Source organism: Nannospalax galili, unplaced genomic scaffold (genome assembly GCF_000622305.1).
Source record: "Nannospalax galili isolate Female #2095 unplaced genomic scaffold, S.galili_v1.0 scaffold543, whole genome shotgun sequence".
Lineage (NCBI taxonomy): Eukaryota > Metazoa > Chordata > Mammalia > Rodentia > Spalacidae > Nannospalax > Nannospalax galili.
The window spans coordinates 2,256,330-2,278,165 of NW_008352270.1; the positions used below are offsets into that span (position 1 = coordinate 2,256,330).

The window sequence follows — 21,836 nt, forward strand, 5'->3', positions numbered from 1 at the left end:
AGACCAGACTGGCCTTGAACTCACAGAGATCCACCTGCCTCTGCCTCCCAAGTGTTGAGATCCACCATGTTGTGCGCCACCATGTCCAGCTTGTCCTGTATGTTTTAAGAGCTCATCATTGGGGTTCTTACTAGTGTGGTCAGCCACAAGTGTGTAAGTAAAGAATAGTTAAGCACTGTAAATGATCTGGCCAGCCTTAGTAACCTGGCATCTACTTAATGAGGTTTTGAGAGATATACATTGAAGACTGGGCTGCAAAGAGCTGGAGAAAAGTCAGCAATAGAGAGCACTTTGAACTTGGGTTAGTGGCTTTGTTTATCAGTGGTACTGTGTTCATAAAGAAGAACAAAATTGTGTTATTTGTAGGAAAATGGGTGGAGCTGGAGAATGTCAGGTTAAATGAAATAAGCCAGGCTTAGAAAGACAAATATGGCATGTTTTTTTCCCATACAGAAGGAAGATTAAAAGACTTGAAAATGGAAAGAGAACTGTTTGGGAAGAGGAAGGGGAAAGGGCATCAGGGTAATGAACAAGTGAGTGTGATCAAAGTACATGACACACATGTATGAAACTGTCAGAATGAAACCCATAATTTTGTGTGATGAATATTTTAATTAAAAACATACATTCAAAAAGCCTTTGTCTCAGTAAAAATATCCTTTGTTACTTAATTTTCTTTAACCATGTTCATGCCCTGAACTCAAATCTTAGGTAGCATTGTTTCTCCAGAGTAGTGAATGAAGTCATATAATAAGGAATTCCTCCCAATATAAAATGTAGCTTGAAATGTAGTAAATTACATACCTTTCTGAATAACAACAAAAAAAGATAACCTTTCTGGAAAAAATTGGAAAAGCAAAGCTTTTCATCATTGTAGCACTTAAGGCCAGTGTCTTCTGATTGAGGATTTATAGACAGTTATATATAACTTCGTAGGTACTCCAGATCCATAAGTAAGCGTGTAAGATTTGACTCAAGAGACAACCATTACTGCTGCCTTGTGTTTTGGGTCAGTATGGTTTTTAAGGAAAAGAGAAGGATAAAGGAGAGCAGCTCCAGGCCCTGGATTCACCCAGGAAATGAGTACAGGAGAAGGCTTAGCACTGCAGTGGAAATGCCAGGGAGGCTGAGTTGGTGCCTCTCCCGGTTTAGAGGACCACTGCTGTGCGAACAGATCTGTTGCCAGGGCAGGGCTAGGGAAGGTAGTAGTGTGTGGAAACAGGAAGGCCCTGGCCAGACAGCACAAAAGTAGTTTGTTAGGGAACCCGTTACCACCCCCCTTCCCTCAGCCCCCGTAAAATGTTGTACTTACTTTGCTTCCTTTACTTCGTTGAGTAGAAATTGCAGAGATGATTAAACCGTAGTAGTTTTTTACCAGGCCTTAAGCATTTACTTGATGTTTTTGGAGAAAGTAAGCTTGGAGGTCTTGGTTACCATGACAGGCATAGTTTGCCTATGAATCAAGGGACTACCATTACTGCTGCCTTGTGTTTTAGGTCAGTATGGTTTTTAAGGAAAAGAGAAGGATAAGGAGAGCAGCTCCAGGCCCTGGATTCACCCAGGAAACGCCTATTGAGCCTATTGAGTATTTACAGAACGCCTAGCACTGCAGGCGTCTAGTTTTCTAGGGAAAACTAGAGCAAGAATCCCTTTCTTTGTGGTTTCCCCCCTCCAACATCCTAAGATTCCAATGTAATATGAAGAGAAAGTATCAACTAAAATTAATTATAAGGAAAATTATATTCTATTCTTTGCTGTATATGAAAACTAGACATAAGAACAGTGAAAATGGTTATTAATTTGTAGCTAGATGCTAGTACTTACAGAAGGCTCTCAAAGCAGCAATTAGTAATAAGCATAAAGGAAATGCCAGTGACAGATTTCCCCCTTGAAATAGTCAGAGAAGGTAGAAAGGTCATTCAAAGGAAGTACCCAGTGTTATTAAATGCTGCCTTCACCTTTGTACAGCTAAAATTGCCCAGGCTGCTTTCTGTAATTTTGAAGTATTAGCAGTTCTCTCAAAGTTTGGTCTCTGAGTCTCAAGTTGTTCACTACTTAAATTTATTGTATGATCTGTTTTTGGAGTATTTTTTTTTTTTTTCCTTTTTGAGACAGGGTCTCCTTATAGCCCCAGCTGTCCTGGAACTCAGGCCTTGAACTCACAGAGATCTGCCTGCCACTGCCTCCCAAGTGCTGGGATTAAAGGCATGAGCTACCACACCTGGCCCATTGAGCATGTATTTTTAAGATCTCTCTGGTATCTGATCAAAATTACTCTGTTCCTTCATTTTGGTGGGACTGAATGGGTTAGTTGGATAGATTCAGGTATCTCCAGGAAAAGCCTGCCTATAATTAATAGTTCTAGGGGGGTGGAGAGTTGGCTCAGTGGTTAGGAGCACTGACTGCTCTGATTCCCAGCACCTTTATGGTGGCTAGCAACTGTCTTAACTCCAGTTTCAGGGGATTTGATGCCCTCTTCTGACTTCCATGGGAATTACATGACACAGGTACACTTATACACATGCAGACAATACACGATACACATAAAATAAAAATAACAAGCCGGTGGAGGTGGTGCACACCTTTAATCCCAGCTCTTGGGAGACAGCGGAAGGCGGATCTCTATGAGTTTGAGGCCAGCTGGGGCTACAGGGAGACCCTGTCTCAAAAAGACCAAAATAAATAAGTAAAAATAAGTAAAATTAAAATAGTTCTAGAGTGAACTAGTAAATTGATAGGTACTTAATAGGATACTGTAACTAGATAACAAATTCAGGTATATTTTCTCTGTGACTAGGTCAGATTTTGACATCAAAGATTACTGTGCATGGGGCTGGAGAGCTGACTGCTCAGTGGTCAAGTGTACATACTGTTTTTGCAGAGGACCAGAGTTCGGTTCTCAGCACCCATATGCAGCAGCTCACAACTGTCTGTAACTCCAGCTCCAGGGGATCCAACACCTTCTAGCCTTCATGGGCATACACATGTATGTACACAGATATACTTACACATAAATAAATAATTAAACCTTTAAAAAAGGTGAGTGTGGATGAAGTACATATTGATAAGCAAAGACTGGTGAGTGTGAGAATACTTTTTTTTTTAAATTCAACAATTTTATTTTAATGTGCTGTGTTTTCTAAAGTTCTATTTTTTCCTGTTTTCATACAATATTGAAAACAAAACGTGGCACATTCACATTTTCCTGAGGAACTGTAAAGATGATCTCTACAGGGATAGATGCCGGAAAGCCTGAAGCTCAATCAACAGATGTTGAAAACTCAGGAGTAAAGCCTTGATGTGAATGGTCTAGAACATGTACTGCAATTTAGAATACTTTTATGAATAATAAGAGGACTTTGGTGTTGTACTCCCATGATCCCAGCATTCAGGAGACTGAGGCAGGAAAGTTGTTAATTTCCAGGCCAGCAAGAATGAATGTTTTTGCCTGATGAAAGCAATGAAAGGCACAGTAAATAAAGGGAGTTCCCATAGCTACTCTGCTTGTAGGACGATTGGTTAATTATATTTAATTCAGTGTAATAAAATCCTGTTTTAAAAAAATAGGATGCTAGGCTGCAAGATAACTTAAGTGGGTGAAGGGGCTTGCCACTGGGTCTGTTGGTGGACCCACATGGTAGAAGGAGAAAGTTGACTCCTGGGGTTTGTCCTCTGACCTCCACATGTGCATCATGTAGCATTCTCCTCCCAAAATGGATAAATGGAGAGAGAGAGAGAGAGAGAGAGAGAGAGAGAGAGAGAGAGAGGAAAACTTTTAAAACTGGGATTTTGTTTATGTCAATCTTCTAAAATTCTTTAAAGAAAGGTTTTTATTAATGATAAAACCTTTTCTCTTGCCGGTGTGGTGGTGCACGCCTTTAATCCCAGCACTTGGGAGGCAGAGGCAGGCAGATCTTTGTAAGTTCGAGGCCAGCCTGATCTACATAGCGAGTTCCAGAACAGCTGGGGCTACAGGGAGACCCTGTTATGACTTAAGAGGTCCAGTTCAGTTTCTGTTTATTTCCAAGAAAATGTACGTATAATGAAGTAAAGTTTTACCAAGCATTTAAAAGAATTGCATAGCATCATTAATTGTGCATGTTTGGTTACCATTCTCCCACCCATGACCCTGACTTAGCAAGTGTGTTATTAGAATTTAGTATCCAGAATCTAGAACTTCTTAATCAGGAACCTACGATTTACCCCCCCCCCTTTTTTTAAAGGACTTGTGTTACTAATTGGTAGTAATTTACAATATAATCAATTTTTTTCAATGTGTATTTTTTTATTTAATTTTTGTGCATTTCATATAATACATCTTAATCATATTTAGACTCCCTTCCACTATCTGCACCCTCCACGGCTCCCCCCACCAGATTTCATGCATTTTGTCATATATTAAGGCCTGTCAAGAAAGTTTGTGGCCCCAGGTGTCCCTTGGTGTTGTGAGTTCATCCACAGGAGCCTGGTCTGCCTATCTAGTGCCACTCCCTCACGTACCAATGAAGTTCCCAGAAGCCTGGAAAACTGTTTCCTTGTGGTCATCCACCAGCCCTGGCTCTTACAATCTTTCAGCCCCTCTTTCACAGTGGTACCTGAGCCGTGGGTGAATGAGTCTCTTCTCTACATTTTGGCCAGTTGGGCTTTCTGTATTAATCGCCCTCTGTTGCATGTGGAAGTTTTGCTGGTTTTGAAAGCTGAGAGATGCATTAGTATTCTCTCTAGCCCCGGTTCGACTGTGTCCTGTGAGCCTCAGATAGGGGTTGTCTTGTAGATGTGTCACTTAGGGCTGGGCATCTCACAGACACTTCCTTCTTCTCTGTTTGACCACTTGTGGAACTCTGTAATAGTTTCCATGTGTTGCAAAAAGAAACTTTGATGAGTGGTGGCAGGTATATTTACCTTTAAATATAAGGATCTGTATTTAGCATACAATAAGAAATTACATTTGTCTAGGGAGGTGATAGACATCCCTAGGTTTTTCTCTAGGATCTGTGTCCTCTCCAGCCATGTATATTTGACTATGTTTATGCTACTATGCCTGAGTTCTCTCCCATTGAGCAGGCTTGAAGTTCAATTAAATAACTGTTGATTACCCCCAAGATAAAATTGCCACTAATGCACAAAATAGAGGTAGTTTGCTGTACTGGTCATTGTTGTGGTTATTAGGCTTGACAGCTGGGGTTGGACCATTGATTGATTTTTTTTCCCTTAGCAGCTTGCATAATATCCTCTGAAACTATGAGAGCCAGTCAGTTCCAGCTCCATTGTTCCAAGTCCTATGTCCAAATTATGTCCTGTCTTCAGCAATAGGGTCTTAATCTTCAAGCTCTGGGAGGTAATCAAGGGCTGTGGCAATAGCTTGTTATTTTGGGAGTCTCTTGGATTACCCTGACCAACAACTTGAAGGGAGGCGTCTCCTGTCTGACACAATGTCCTTTTCTACTTTTCATTGTGAGTTGTTTAATAATGGAAATTTAAGGTATGAAACATAAAGAACCTGAGACTGTCATCATTTCTATGGCATGTATATGCGTCCTGAAACTGGAAGGTAACCACAGTGATGTAAGGCAAAGTGGATGCTCTTAGCCTTCCAAATAGCTGAGGATTTGGATATCTTTGCTAAAAAGCAATTGCGATGCCTGTGTCTAGTTACCTCTGAGCAGTTGTATCTTAAAATCAACACACTAATAGGTGAATTCCCTTTTGGTGAATAGGGAAATGTTTCATCTGGAAAAGTGAAGATTCAGGTATCAGGAAAGCAGCATCGATAGTCAGCATTGACTCAAATCAACACCAGGTTCTTAAGTTTGATAAGAAATACCATTCATTTTGGTTTCTGGACTAGTTCAAGGGTTACGGGATCTGAGGTCTGGCTGTTTTCTGCTTTAAACTATAGTAGTAACTCCAACACCTTCATTTTGAACTCTGTGATTACAGTAATGTTCATGTATTCAAGCAAAAAGGACAAATAGAAAACTATTTTAGAGGCCCAACTGGTCTGAGAAATGCCTCTGGGCCTTGTGCTTGAAATTGTTAGCCCTTGACACTTGGGCTTCTGCTGTTATAAAGGAGAACCAAAACCATTGTTTTGGGTCATAACTGCCAAGAGGTCAAGCCTTGCCTTCATCTCTACCACTGCCTTCATCTCTACCACTGCCTTCATCTCTACCACTGCCTTCATCTCTACCACTGCCTTCATCTCTACTGCAGCAGGAATCAGTTATGGGTTTAAAGAGGAGAATAATTTGGATGAACAGAAAGGCCTATTAGCAAACCAAATTAAGAACGGAGTCTTTTTTGCAGACTCATTTCATTTCCTTTCAAACATTAAAAAAAAAAAAAATTAAAAAAAAATCCTGAACCTTTAGAACTTCAAAATTACAAACTTAGACATATCAGCATTTTTTGATCTGAACTTCTAGTATGAAGGTGGGCTTCGATGGCCTCTGGTTCTGAGGAGCACAGAAAGAAAGAGAAAAAAAAAACATTTGCCTTCTGACTTCTTTACACTTAACATCAACTAGGGAAGAGAAGGATATTCATGGAAAATCTGAGAACAGTTACAAGATGACTGAGTACTATTACAGCATCTGTGTATCCTGCAGTGCCATGCTTTAAAGTGTTTTTCTGGACAGCATAGAAATTTTATTAAAATTCCACATTTAATCTTACTTATGGTTATCACTAGAGCAAGATGTGAACTCCAGGAACCAGGGGTATACATACTATATTGCAGTGGATTTCTTTTGTGAATTATGTGGATTCTTTGTTGCAGACAATAGAAAGAACTATAATAAACAAGGTGAGGATTTGTCTGATGGAATGGGAGGATGGCTGATCCTTAGCAGGGCTGGAGACCAAAGCTTCATCCCAGATCTCAGCAGTGCCCATAGGTGTCTAGCATCTTTAGTTCTGGCTTTCTGAAGCTGATTGGTTCAGGATCAATCGCTGTGGCCAGGGGCGTGTTTACTATGATTTGTAAAGTAAGGGGAAAGAGGAGAAACTTGAACATATGACTCTTAAAGATGACCTGGAGCTAATTTCACATAGGAATACAAGACAGGAGAAAGCATTCAGAAAATTTGGGATTGCTCTCGTTTGTAAAATGTTTTCTTTTTCCAACAGTCTAATATACTATATACCTCTAGTTCTTTTCTGGAACAAAGAGTAGTTGTAACCAAATTGTTTTCACACCATTATAATTAAAAAACAGCGAAAATTAGCTACATATTTTTGGAAAGGCCAAAAGGGTACATTAAAATCTTGCTTTTCTGCCTTGAAAACAATGAGTTTTCATTCTATTTTATGTCATAATGTTTAGTTTATTCCATAGCTCTGTGATGTTTTGCATCTTTTTCTAAGCCATTGAAGAGCTTAATTTTTTAAAAAAGTTTGATCTTGGTGGTTTTTTTGAGAAAGAATCTTACTCTGTAGCTCAGGCTGCCTGGGGACTTGCTGTCCTCTTGCCTCTGCCTCCCAAGTGCTAGAATTGCAGGCTTTTGTCACCTTATTCACCTAAATATTAATATTAATGCAAGAATAACAGTCAAAAAATCAGTAAAACATACCGATTTAGGGAATACATATCATATGAGGAAATGTTTCATGAGGAGAGCTAGAATTTTTTCATATACTTTTGTTCCTTTTAATATATAATTAACTTTCATTTATTCTTGGTGTTTAATATAAAAACATCATAGAAGGCATTACAAATTTAGGATTTTTCCTGAAAGAAACTTGCTGCATAATACATAGCTAAGGTACTTCTGAGATCATATTTTTTTCTGTTTCTTGGGAGTTTTTGGAGGGTGTATTTCAAATTAAAACTAGGTTAAAAAATTAGGCCATCTGAGGCTCATGTGGCACATAGCACATAGAATTGTGTAGGAAGTGGCTCTGTCCCCTCTGGGAATTTGCAGTGGGAGGGCGAGGTAGTAGGTAGTGGCACATGTGTTTGAAACCTCTTTGCTTTGCTCTCTGCTAATGTGTGTAGTTCTTGAACCAGTTTCTGTGTTTCGCCTGAGCTCTCAAGCTGAATTTAATTGTGGGCTTTACATACCATCCATAAATATTTCCGGTTAGCATCCAAATAGGCACTTCAAATGTGAATCTGTTGTATTTTATGAAATATGGCCATGTACAACACTTATTTCACATACAGGTTACCCAGTCAAGAAACTCTTTACACATAACACCTTCTCAACTCACGTCACTTTGTTTTCCTATCCCATTTCCCCTTGAACAGCACAGAATAGGGTAATCTAGGGTTATTCTGGGTATTTTAGCAGCATCCCCATGTTCACTTAAATTTAAATATTTAGACTATATAGTGATCCTTAATGTGAAATTGCTTGTTGAAAAATAGTGGTTATGGGGCCTGGAGAGATGGCTCAGCGGTTGAGAGCAGTGACTGCTCTTGCAGAGGACCTGGGTTCGATTCCTAGCACCCACATTGCAGGTACGAACCGTCCTTAACTCCAGTGCCAGGGGAATCCAAAGCCCTCTTCTGACCTCTGCAGCATTGCACGACATGGGTGTACTCACATACATGCAGGCAATACATTCATACACAAAAAATAATAAAATATTTTAAGGAAAAATAGTTAGGGCTGGAGACATGGCTCAGTGGTTAAGAACACTAGCTGCTCTTGCAGAGGACTCGGGTTTGATTCCCAGCACCTACATGGCAGCTAACAACTCCAATTCTAGGGAATCAGACGTCCTCTTCTGACTTACACACATGCAGGCAATATACTCATACACACAAAATTAAAAAAGAAAAATTACTTTTTTTTTTTTTTTTTTTTTTTTTTAAAAAACAGGGTCTCCCTGTAGTCACAGCTGGCCTGGATTCACTATAGAGACCAAGCTGGCCTCAAACTCAGAGATATGCTTGCCTCTGCCTCCCAAGTGCAGGAACTAAAGGCGTGCACTACCACGCCCAGCAACAAAATATTTTTAAAAAATAGTGGTTGGTAGTACAGTGAGCAAGTGTTGTAACAAAATGCAATTCCTAGTCTTTTATAGTTGAACTTTTCCAGCTCAAAGTACTTATTAACTTAGATGAACTTGAGGAAGTTAATTTATCTCTTGGAAGTTATTATTCATAACCATCTGCCTTTATATATATGGCAGTTCTCATCTCTTGATTGTGCTTGTTATGATCATTATTGCCCATCTTGGTAAAATATTAGCTAAGAGAGTAGGCTTCTGTTGTACAGCAAGAACATTCTCATGTAAGGATTATGATGTAGTTCTTTAAACAAATCATGGATTTGGCCGGGGGAGCCGCTTTGGGGAATGGTCTTTCTAGAGTGGAAAATAGTGTGAACGAAGATTTAGTTATGTCCTGTTTTCTGGCCTTTTGTGAACTTGTAATTGGTGGTGATTCATTAAAAAGTAAATAGGATTCTTTTTGTCAAAAGTAACCTTGCAATCAAGTTAAATTAGTTCTCAGGAGAGTCTAGATCATCTATTTATTTATTTACTTATTTTTATTGTTCTCTTTTGAGACAGGGTCTCTCTGAAGTCCAGCTGGCTTGGAATGCACTCTGTAGACCAGGCTGGCCTTGAAGTCACAGAGATCTTCCTACCTGGGGCTAAAGTAGTGTGCCCACCATGCCTGGCTAGATCAGTACTTTTTTTTTTAAATTTTTGTTATTATTTTTTAAAATTTAGTTGTTATTTTATGTGTATGTGTGTATTGCTTGCATGTAGGTAAGTGCACCCATGTCATGCAATGCCTGTGGAGGTCAGAAGAGGCTGTTGGATTCCCCTGGGACTGGATACGGACTGTTGTTAGCTGCCATGTGGGTGCTGGGATTCGAACCTGGGTCTTCTGCAAGAACAACCAGTGTTCTTAACCCCTGAACCATCTCTCCAGCCCCTAGATCAGTATTTTTTAAATGTCATGCAACAATGCTATTTATTTGTTTTGTATTCCTTTGCTGTTTACTCTTAAAAGTTTGTTATGCGATCAGTTAATTTATGCTTTCTTGTTTTTTAATTTAAAAGTTGAAAAATGTTGCATGGTCACTTAATATTCAGTCTTAATATCTAGTTTTTATAATTTTCTATTTGACAACATCATGATTTATTGACCATGTAGGCACAGACTTTATGAGAGGGAATCACTGTGGCTTTGTACTGTCATTATGGGCATTAAGGATTTCTTGACCCAATGTATCTTACCCAGAGAGGAGGAGGTTCTAGGGATCTGTTACCAACAAAATGATATGAGATTTAGTTTATAAACAAGTATCTTAGGACAGCAATATTGTGGGAGCTACTTGGTTTATCCTACTTTAAGTCCATCTAAAAATAACAAATTCCAGGTCTAGAGTTGCTTGCTGCACTCCGAGGACAAGGGGAGTTATATGAGTGTTTATATCAAGTTGAGGTAGACATCTGTCATCTCAGATTTTTTTTGTGTGTAAAATATCATGAATAATGAGATTGCTGTATATCCTCTATAGGGCCAAAGTCAGCCTAACAAACTGCATTAGTAATTATACTTTTAAACCCCCCCCCCCTTTTAAAAAGGAATATGAGCCGGGCATGGTGGCGCACGCCTTTGATCCCAGCACTGGGGAGGCAGAGGCAGGCGGATCTCTGTGAGTTCCAGGCCAGCCAAGGCTACAGTGTGAGGCCCTGTCTCAGCCAAACCAAACCAAACCAAAGCAAACTAAAACAAAGCAAAGCAAACCAAACCAAACCCCAGGAATTGAACTTTCCTGTCTTCCAGAAACCCGAATTTCCCAATTTCCAGATCCTTTTAGGGTAATCATACACGTGTGCTGTAGTGGGGAAAGAAAACAACCAAACTATTATAACTTATTTAGTGAATTAGTATATATGGTATATATTTGGGCTTCCTTGAGTTACATTGACATTTTAGCAGAAATTCATTAACTCACTTTGAAAGTTAAGCTTTTTGCCCTATTTGTTGTCAGGCTCAATTTTCCCCTTCTATTTCAGGGAGGAAATAATGCTGGCCATACAGTTGTTGTAGATTCTGTGGAATATGACTTTCATCTTTTACCCAGTGGAATAATTAACCCAAATGTTACTGCCTTCATTGGTAAGTGTTTAAACTGAACTACTTGGAGACTAATAATGGTATTTGTTTTCATTATCAGAACTGATTATATTTTTCACTAACCAAATGGTTCCTTGATACTTTATTAATTTTGACTACAATCCCTTATGGTATAAACCTAACCTAGGTTGTCTGTGACTCATTTTTGCAGTAGTCATTGCTGAGATGTTTTCTCATCTGTGGGCACTAGCAGTTTCTTTAAAAAAATATTATTTTTATTTTTATTTTATGTGTATGAAGGTAATGCCTGCTTGTATGTGTACCTGTGTGGTGCAGGGGTTAGAAGAGGGGATCCCTGGGATGGGAGTTATGGATGGTTCTTAGCTATTATGTGGGTACTGGGAACCAAACCCCAGTCCTCTGCAAGAACAGTGCTCTTAACCTCTGAGCCATCACTCTAGCCTCTACAGTCTTAATTCTGTAAAGAATTTTAGATCATCAGATCAGTTTTCCAAAGACTTCAGTTATGACTCACTATAAGAAATATTTGATTATAAACCCTTACAACAAGTAATGTAATTTGATGATTTGTATTCTACTTTTTAGTTTTTAAAAAAAAAATGCGGCTAGGCATGGTGGCACATGCCTTTAATCCTAGAGGCAGAGGCAAGCAGATTTCTATGAGTTCAAGGCCAGCCTGGTCTACATAGTGAGTTCCAGGCTAGCTGGGGCTATAGGGAGACCCTGTCTCAAAAAAGAAAAAAATGCTCATAACACACTAGATTGACTTTGTGGTCACTAGCAGAGTGTGTTCCACAATCTGAAAGACATTAGTCTAGTGTGTGACCAAAGCTTCATAGTTTCTTTCAAAACATGTTTCACCTTGTTTAAAAGGAAGTGCATGTTATTTTGAATGTAATTTTAGAGTTTTATAGACTCTGTTATTTGTATATATTTTACTACTATTTAAAATTTGGAGTCATTTTTATGCTAATTCCTTTATAAAACACAGTGTCCTATTAATCAGTGTAACTTGCTCTTCTGTTCAAGACAAATGGTTATTACAGATATCTGCATTTTAATATTTATATATATATGTCTGTATTATAATTACAGGTGTTTAAGGTGGAGGATTGTTTGTTTCTTTTAGGAAATGGAGTGGTAATTCATCTACCTGGATTGTTTGAAGAAGCAGAGAAAAATGTTCAAAAGGGAAAAGGTAGGAGAGAATGGGTCTAAGTAGTAATCTATTTTTTTACAGGTTTATGAAGCTGTTGTGCCAGATAACTGAATATTTCTGTTGCGTACTTAAAATTTTTCAGGTTATCATAGTATGCTTTTTTATGTCAGTCACCATTAACTCTTTTTGAGACAGTTTCCCTATAGCCCCAGCTGGCCTGGAACTCCCTATGTAGGCTAGACTGGTCTTGATCTTACAGGGTCCACCTGCTTCTGCCTCCCTGATACTAGGACTAAAGGCATGAACCACCAGACCCGGCGTAGTCACTCTTTTGAAACAAGAAAAGTACCTCTGCAGTAAAGCCTTGGAAAAGGTCCCAAGTCTTATGGTCTCTAGAGTGACTGCTCACCACCAGCTTCTAGGGGCTCCCCCATGCGCATTGCTAGAACATTTGCTAGACCAGGCACTGCTGCTGTAGCCTGGAGTGCAGGTGATCCCCCCGCCCAGTCAGTGAGAGAAGTGCTCTTATGCATCCATTGACCTTAAAAGAACCATCCTTGATTCCTGCCTTTGCCTTTCACCCAGGCTTCCTCATTAGGGTAGGAGGGAATTTGACAAGACAAAGTAATACATGTTTGAGAAAAATCCTTAATTTAGTTTCTCTTGAGTTGAGCCCAAATGTAAATGCTGTGGTTACTGTTGTTAAAGTGTGCAAGGTTTAAACAATCCATCCTTAAGTGTTTTAATAACTACATCTTACTGTAGAACCTTGGCTTGCTACTGTTTTGCTGTCCTCCCTCCCTTTTTAAAACCTGTGTCCTAATTCCTCCTTTCTGAACGCAGCACCTTAGACCACTCGGTCATCCTGACTTCCAACTAATTCCTCCTTTCTATTCTCACCTTGTGCCCTGCCGCTGTCTTCATAATCTTGCCCTGTCCCCTTTTTCCTTCTGGAATATCATACTGAATGATAGTGAGATATATGCACTTCATCTTGTGGAGTCCACTCACTGAGTTTCTTTGTAATGTTTTTCCTAGTAGCTCCTAAACCAACTTAGAATCTATGTTTGCATGTCAGAATAGCTGTGGATGGGGAAGCTACTGTTTTTGGCTAAAGGATAACTTTAGCACAGTACCTTTAGTGCATTTACTGGAGAGGTTAGCCTTCTTAATCTATAAGGAATAAACTTTAAAACAAAGGTAATAACTGATTTTTATGTTTTTTTTTTTTTTTTGGTCTTTTTGAAGCAGGGTCTCCCTGTAGCCCCAGCTGTCCTGGAACTCACTATGTAGACCAGGCTGGCCTTGAACTCACAGAGATCTGCCTGCCTCTGCCTTCCAAGTGCTGGGATTAAAGGCGTGTACCACCACGCCCGGCCCATTTTTATGTAGTTTTAATTTTTAAAAATTCAAGTTTAACTTTTGGTGCTGGGGATTGAACCTAGAGATCTGCATATGATAGGCAAGTGCTCTACTCCTCAGCTCCTGCACTTAATTTTGAATATCCAGATGTTAGTTTTGAAAATATTTGGAACCTGACAGTTTATTCTTAGAATATATATATATATAATCCACAGATACACTATATTTAAAGAAAAATATCTGTTTGGATTTAATTTGCTTAGCGCTCATTCCCCCACCCTCCAAACACTTGAATGAAGGACCTGGGCATGAAAAGTCACAGCCCCTGCTCTTAGTCCTTCACAGTAACATGGGGAAGTGCATATGTGTCACAGATGGTTGTATCTTTCATGCAATGCTGGGAATGGAACCCAGGTCCTCTTCAAGAGCACTCTTTTTTTTTTTTTTTAAAGCTATCTCTCCAGCCCCAAGAATGAATATATTCTAAAGAGACACTTGTGTCCCTCTCTTTGGCTATCAGATTATTGAAATATTGGACCCCAAGAAGTCAAAATTTCCCAGGAACGTCCTGCTGCAGAAAGAAAAGACTGAAGGCCTTTGGGCTGGCAGAGGAGGATCTGGTCTCCTGGAGAAAGACTCACAACTTGTCAACTGACATTACAGGAGAGACTGACCTTACAAGAGATACTTGGAACTAAGAGAACAATGGGCAAGGAACCACACCTTGCACTCACTGTTTAGACCAGGCTGGCCTTGAACTCACAGAGATCTGCCTGCCTCTGCCTCCTGAGTGCTGGGATCAAAGGTGTGCGCCACCACGCCCAGCTTGCAAGAGCACTCTTAACTGTGGAGCCATCTCTCCAGACCCTAGTCATATTTTTTATAACTCTTTTGGGAAGAGTACCATTTCTAAAATCAACTCCTTTCTCTTGACTTGTACTTTGCTAGGTACCCGGCTCCAATGCCCAGGAGTATTCTATCCTACCATTTTCTTTTTTGGGTTCCTATGAGTATTTCATCTAAATATGACTACCTTGAGATAGATGGGAGCTGTTTAGAGCAAAATATTTGGAGATTATGTGAATGTGTTTGTATACTAAATGAAGACCAGTGAGAATCTTGTTAAACATTATGTTTCTTATGGAGAAAAGATACATCTATGATTGCTTCAGTAAAAACACTTTTAAACTTTCTGTTTATAAGGAAATTAAGATTTTAAAATTGTTACACAAAGTGTTTGATAAAATGTATCTTCTCTCCTAGGTCTAGATGGCTGGGAGAAAAGGCTTATCATATCGGACAGAGCTCACATTGGTATGGAGGCCATTGTGCATTCATTTGTAACTGCCTTGACTCATATATTTTCAGTGAAAGAATTTAGTAATGAATTTTGTTTCTTATGTTTATTTATGGATTGTAGTTCAGAATCCATAAGGTCTTGCTTTTGTGTGTATTTCCTCTTTTTCTGTTTTGAAAAGGACTAGACTGAAATATATCTATTTTTGAACATGAGTAACTAAACGGTTGAAAACAGTGTTTGTGTCATCTCTAATTCCATTAAAGAACAAGTCATATCAAAATACAAAGATCATTTATTTATACATATGAATATTCCTGTAAGAGTACATCTGTCCTTTGGCAAATCTTTAGAGAATGACTCTGTACCTACAATGTAATGAACTGCTTTTAATTCAGACTAGTCTCCATTAATTAGAACTGGATTCTAAAATTCAGCTGTTACTGGTAAATTTGTGGTTTTCTTCCCTATTATTTCTAAACCAGTAGGATTAATTAGCAGTGTTATGATTTTTTTTCCGTGTGTGTGTGTGTGTGTGTGTGTGTGTGTGTGTGTGTGTGTTTCTGAGACAGGGTCTCCTTGTAGCTCCAGTTGGTCTAGAATGTACTATGTAGGCCGGACTGGCCTGGATCTTGCAGAGATCCACCTGCTTCTGCCTCTTGAGTGCTGATCAAAGGCATGTACCTCCATGCCCAACTAGCAGAGACATGATTAAGAGATGATAGCTAGGAAAGAGAAATAAGAGGTATAAACCATATAGAGAACTTTGGTATGGAATTGAAGCTATATAAGTATGTTTGTATTCTGATACAGCTGCTGTTAAAAGTTTAGCATTGGCTTCTATTTGAAAGATCTCAGCCAAGTATGGAAATCAAGTGACGGTGTCATTGCATAACAGCTTCAGATTCAAACCTTGTGCATAATCTTAGTAACATAGAAAGTAACTTGTTTGGGCCTGTGAAATGGCTCAGCTGGTAGAAACCTTGCCATGCAAGCCTCACGACCTGAGTTCCATACCTGGAACCCACATAAAGGTAGAGAGGTGAGAACTGATTTCACAGAGTTGTCCTCTGACCTCCACACGTGTGCTATGCATTTACATGCAGGCATAACACTCAGACACATAAAATTAAATAAAATATTAAAAAATAGTGTCCTGTATGTTTTTTTTCTGAGTGGACTGCTTACTGTATGTACTCAAGACTTTAAACAGCGATTAGTGTGACTAGTTAAAACATGTAGGATACTTTGATATTTTCAGAAACTCAAAGTAGGATTCTCCACCTTCATACAGAAGTTTTAAATCCATCACTTGGGCCTTTGTAGCAAAGCATCACTGTCCAAGAATGCACAGTTTGTATGTTTGATGAGTTAACTTAGGTACTTTGGGCTACCAGAAAAAAAATAATGATGCAAAGGTTTCAAAAGGCCCTTCTTCCTTCCTTTTTTTGACTTTGAATCAAGGTCTTGCTAAGTTGTCAGGTTGACCTGGAACTCTTATATATTCTAAGCTGGCCTCAAATATGTGATCTCCTACCTCACCCTCCTGTCTTTAACTTAACTCAATCTATCTTCAAATAAAATTTCATTTAGAAGATTGTTAACTAGCGTCCTTCCATTGCTTTGTCCAGTCTTCATCTATTGAATACCTACTCTGTGCTGGGTATGGTCCTGGATACTGAGGAGTAAGAATGTTAGGAAAGACAGATTTTTTGTTGTTGGCATTGTTGGTCTTTTTGAGACAGGGTCTCTCTGTAGGCCCTCTATGGAACTCTCTATGTAGACCAGGCTGGCCTTGAACTCACAGAGATACATGCCTGACAGGAAAGACAGATTTTAAAGAAACCCCTTAATGGAGCATATAGTATAGTAATGAACACAAACAGTATGTAAGATAAATTTGTAATAAATGGAGCATGGCATAGCGTGGGAAGTGTTGAGGTGCAACAGTGTGGCACAGGGAAAGCAGTCCCAAGTAGTGGTAGGCAGTTTGGAGGAGGCTTTGGGAACATGTAACTATAAAATGTCAGGGAGGATTCACTGGGAAGTAAAGACCCAAGGGAGCTGAGGTGTAAGGAAGCAAGCAAAGAAGTATTTCCTGTATCGAGGGTTACACTGAATACATTATGACAGTAAGTATGTTAATAAAACCAGTGTAGGGCTGGAGTGTAGTTCAGAGGTAGAAAGTACATGCTTAGCATGCATGAGGCACTGAGATGAATCGCCAGCACCAAATACAAACATAAATAAAAACTGATCAAACTTAGCTATAATAAATTTTAAAATGGTGCTGATGTAATTGGTTATCTTTCATTTTGAAAGTTAGACCAATTTCTCCACAGTAGCCTTTATTTTCAATGACTTCTGTAGAAAATGCAAGCAGTATTCAAAACAACTTCAAAGTCAGTAATCAAAAAATAATTTCAAGGCAGTAAGGCTCCACACGTTGTAAGAGTCATTGTTCTGATTCCACTGATAGCTTCTTGGGGCCCAGGGAGATAGTAGCTTTCTGTCGAGCTACTAAATTAATGTCTGAAAATACCATTTACCTCTTTTCTGTCAACTATTGCTTTGTGGTTTGCTAGTTTGCCTTTTTAACTTCTCTGATAGTAAAAATTAAGTATTGAAATACAAATGTTATTCATAACAAATTGTATGGCATGCTTCCAAGTCATAACTGATTTGCAAGAGATTTAATGAAATAGCTCTTTTTAAAAAAAGTATTTATTTTTATTTTATGTGTATGAGTGTATTATCTGAATGTGTGTAAGTGCACCCTTGTTGTGTAATACTTGCAGAAGTCAGAAGGCATTGGATCCCCTGGAACTGGAATTATGGGTGGTTGTTAAATGCCATGTGGGTTCTGGGACTTGAATTCAGGTCCTCTGCAAGAGCTGTCAGTGCCCTTAACCTCTGAGCCATCTCTCTAGCCCCAAATAACTTTTAAGAGTAATTCTAGGGGCTAGAGAGATGTCTTAGTGGTTAAGAACACTGGCTGTTCTTGCAGAAGACCCAGGTTTGAATCCCAGCACCCACATGGCAGCTAACAACTGTCTGTAACTCAGTTCCAGGGGATCTGACAGCTTCTTCTGTCCTCTGCGGGCATTTCACGACACAGGTGCACTTATATACGTGCAGGCAATACACGAATATACATAAAATTTTAAAAAATTTTTAAAAAAGGAAAAGTAATTCTGGCCCCTGAAATAATTACGAAAGTCCATTGTCAGGTCACAGGATAGGGGTGTGATAATAAACTGATCCCTATAGCACGTGATAGCAGTGAAGTTCACAAAAAACATGTGTAATTTACCGATTTAATCACTGTAGACCTTCCTAGTGCCCCCAAAAGCATTCTGACGACCTTTCTATTCATTATCTGTTCTTTCTGAGTGAAGGGGACCACTGTTCTTCTTTTACAGATCCATTCTGTGATTTTTGAACTTTAGATAAAATTATACTTTATACAGTCTTTTGCATCTGTCTTCCACTAAACATTCTGCCTATAATTGTTATATATAATTTGTCATTATAGTTATATGAAGCAAGGTTTTTTTTCTTTAAAAATTACTAAGAATCTCATGATATGAATATACCAAAGCAATATCTTTTCATCCATTGACGAAAATGTGAATTGTTTTCAATATTGAGCTGTCAAAATAACATTACTGGGGGCTGGAGAGATGGTGCAATGTTTAAGAGCACTGGCTGCTCTTGCAGAAGACCCAGTTTCAAATCCAAGAACCCACATGACGGCTATCAACTGTCTGTAAATCTAGTTCCAGGGGATCCAGTGCGCTTTTCAGATCTCCGTAGGCACTGCATGACACAGGTGCACTTACATACCTGCAGGCAATACACTCATACACATAAAAATAAATAATTTAAAAATAGCATTACTGTGACAATCTTATAACTTTTGCTATCCAGAATAATTTTAAGAATATTTTCCCTAATTGTAGCACACTGAGACACGTATTGAAGATTTACTAGATAAATTTAAAATTACGGCCGGATGTGGTGGCACACGCCTTTAATCCCAGCACTTGGGAGGCAGAGGCAGGCGGATCTCTGTAAAAAATTTAAAATCACACACTACAAATTTAGTGTATGTAATGTAACTAGTGTATAAAAAAATCTCAAAATGCTCTGGCCAGGAGCAGTAGAGAAAACTGTTCATACAAAGCTGTTGTTACTTTCCTTGCCAAACAGGGAGAGGACTGCTCAAAGCAGGGTCTCGGAGGAAAGCACTTTCTGTAGTTTTGGAGGCTAAGGCTAGTGAGAGGGTAGTTTTAGGCGAGGTTTTCTCAAACTTTTTAGTTTCACTCAATGTGTATCTTCTGAGTCTTCTAAGTAATTTTTACGAATGCGTCCTCTAATTCTGAGAACTCATCAGTCATTTCATTTAATCCACATACTTCAACTTTTTATTTGGAAACAATGTCACTGGTGGAGCGAAAACACAATGAAAAGGATGCCGAAAACCGCTAAATCATGCACTCAGCACTGAGTGTTAATGGCCTGTAAATTTCAAAGTTGGTTAAAAATAAAACAAATAAATTTGAGAGAAACTTTCATTAGAAGTTCAGAAATCCTAGGCCTGCCTAATCTATGAACTATTTCTGTATTCAGTTAGTAAATATTTGAGAACTTGCTGGCACAGGAAATTAATTAGTAAGCTGACATTGTCTGACATTGTCCTAATAGTCAGGGTATTAGTTGAGGGAGCATGTAGGTATACAAAGAGGAATATTCCACACACAAGCACACAGCTGTGCTCAGGGCCCACAAGGACTGTGGCTTTAGTGGAGGACAGAGGGTTCACATAAAAGAAGCCTTTCTTTAGTGCAGTAGAAAGCTAGCCAGTTTTAAGGATAAAGATGTGATGACTTGTTTATGTTTTGGCGAGAAACTTCTGGCTGCATTAAAGAATTAGGATTCCATGTCAGGAGTGGAGAGGAAGATACATTAGGCTGTAGTTTTAATGAGAAATGATGGAAATTTGGAACTGATGGAAGAGGGATGTCAAAGTGATCCCTAGACTTTGAACTTGATACCATTATACCACTTTAGGTTAGCATATTCCAAAATTACTCTTCCCCCCAAATCAGTTTTTGCTTTCTTGAGACAGTTTGGTCCAAGCTAACCTGGAACTCACTGTATAGCCCAGGTTGACCTCACTATATAGCCCAGGTTGAACTTAGGGTGATCCTCCTGCCTCAACCTCCTGAGTGCTGAGAATACAGAGATAAGTATCATGACTGACCAAGATTAGCCAGTCTTTCACTTTTGAAATAGTGTGGGTTACAATAAATTGGAAATCTCAGGCCTATTTTCTTATTGATGTGTACCAGTTGGCATTCTAATATTTATTCCTACCATTATTGCTTTTTAAAATATTATGTGTATGACTCTTTACCTGTATGTATTTACCTGTGTATATGTAAATGCACCATATGCATCAAATACCCACAGAGGCCAGAAGAGGGTGTCAGATCCCCTGGAACTAGAGTTACAGACACTTGTTAGCTGCCTTGTGGGTGCTGGAAATTGAACCTGGGTCCTCTGGAAGAATAGCAAGTATTCTGAACCACAGAGCTATTGTTCTAGCCCCATTATTACTTTTTAAAATTTATCTATATAGTTTGTCATAATGAAACGAAACCGGAGGGATTTATAGTTTCATTAATTTGAAATGCAATGGAGTTTTTTTTGTATGTTATCTTTTTTATTTTTTCAATTAACAACTGTGGTTTATTTTATTTTCCCTCAGTATTTGATTTCCATCAAGCAGCTGACGGTATCCAGGAGCAGCAGAGACAAGAACAAGCAGGAAAAAAGTACGATGTCTGTATATTTTATTTTGGTATAGTTTAGCACATCCATATCTTTATAGATAAATTCTGTACCAGAAATTTAAAGAGAGAGAGAGAGAGAGAGAGAGAGAGAGAGAGAGAGAGAGAGAGAGAGAATGAATTAGAATATCTTAGGTTTCAGAGGAAACTAGTAAAAAAATAAGTTTGCAGGGGCCAAAGAGATGGCTCAGTGCTTAGGAGCACTGGGTTCAATTCCCAACACCCACATGATGGCTAACAACTGTCTGTAACTCCAGTTCCAGGGGATCTTACGGCCTTTTCTGTCCTTACCCGGCATTGCATGATGCAGGTGCATTTATATACATACAGGCATAACACTCATACACTTATAAAATGAAAATTTTAAAAAAGAGAAAAGTCTTTTTTTAAAAAGAAAATAAGCTTGCAGGAAATAGCATAAATAGAAATAGTCACATGTAACTTGGTTTTTTGGAATGAGCTGATGACAAGACTTATATCTTCCTCGTGTAACTTGAAGCTTGTTTTGATTTGTTTTTAAGTTTGGGTACCACAAAAAAGGGCATTGGCCCAGTATATTCCTCCAAAGCTGCTCGGAGTGGACTTCGGATGTGTGATCTTGTTTCTGACTTTGATGGCTTCTCTGAAAGGTAAATAACTTGTTTTTTCAAAATTGAAAGAACAAATGGATTTTTAGGATTTTTAAAATGCAAAATGCTAAAAAGTATTTTTGCTTCATAAAAAATAACATCATGATGATGTAAAAGTAGTATCCCAAGAAGGCAAAGCTGAGCTGTTTTTTAAGGATTGGAGTGTGGATGTAAGATGCTTCCAGCATGGTAGTACTAATGTGCTCACCATGTCCTAGGGTCTGGTCTTTTGTTTTTAGGTTCAGAGACCCCGTTATGTCCACCTACCCAAAATAATTAATCTCTCAGGGCCTGGTAAATGAGTCAAGTCCATCTTGAAAATTAGATATGTTACACTGACACATTCTTTCTATAGAACATCTCCATGGGAAATGTAATAATTGTTTGTTTGCACAGTCCGGCCACTCCACTGAGAAATCTAGAGATAGATTGCTAATGTCTGAGCATCATGTAAGCTTTTTTTTTTTTTTTT

At 38.8% G+C, this 21,836-nt stretch overlaps 1 protein-coding gene across 1 annotated transcript in view; it reads left to right on the plus strand.

Annotated features, from left to right (window-relative positions):
- Positions 1-21,836, plus strand: part of Adss (adenylosuccinate synthase) — a 37,332-nt gene that overhangs the window by 2,374 nt on the left and 13,122 nt on the right. Inside the window, exons 2-6 of the mRNA XM_008849157.3 lie at positions 10,981-11,083; positions 12,192-12,260; positions 14,847-14,897; positions 20,654-20,720; positions 21,257-21,364. Coding sequence (XP_008847379.1) covers positions 10,981-11,083; positions 12,192-12,260; positions 14,847-14,897; positions 20,654-20,720; positions 21,257-21,364 — 398 coding nt within the window. The remainder of the gene's footprint in view (positions 1-10,980; positions 11,084-12,191; positions 12,261-14,846; positions 14,898-20,653; positions 20,721-21,256; positions 21,365-21,836) is intronic.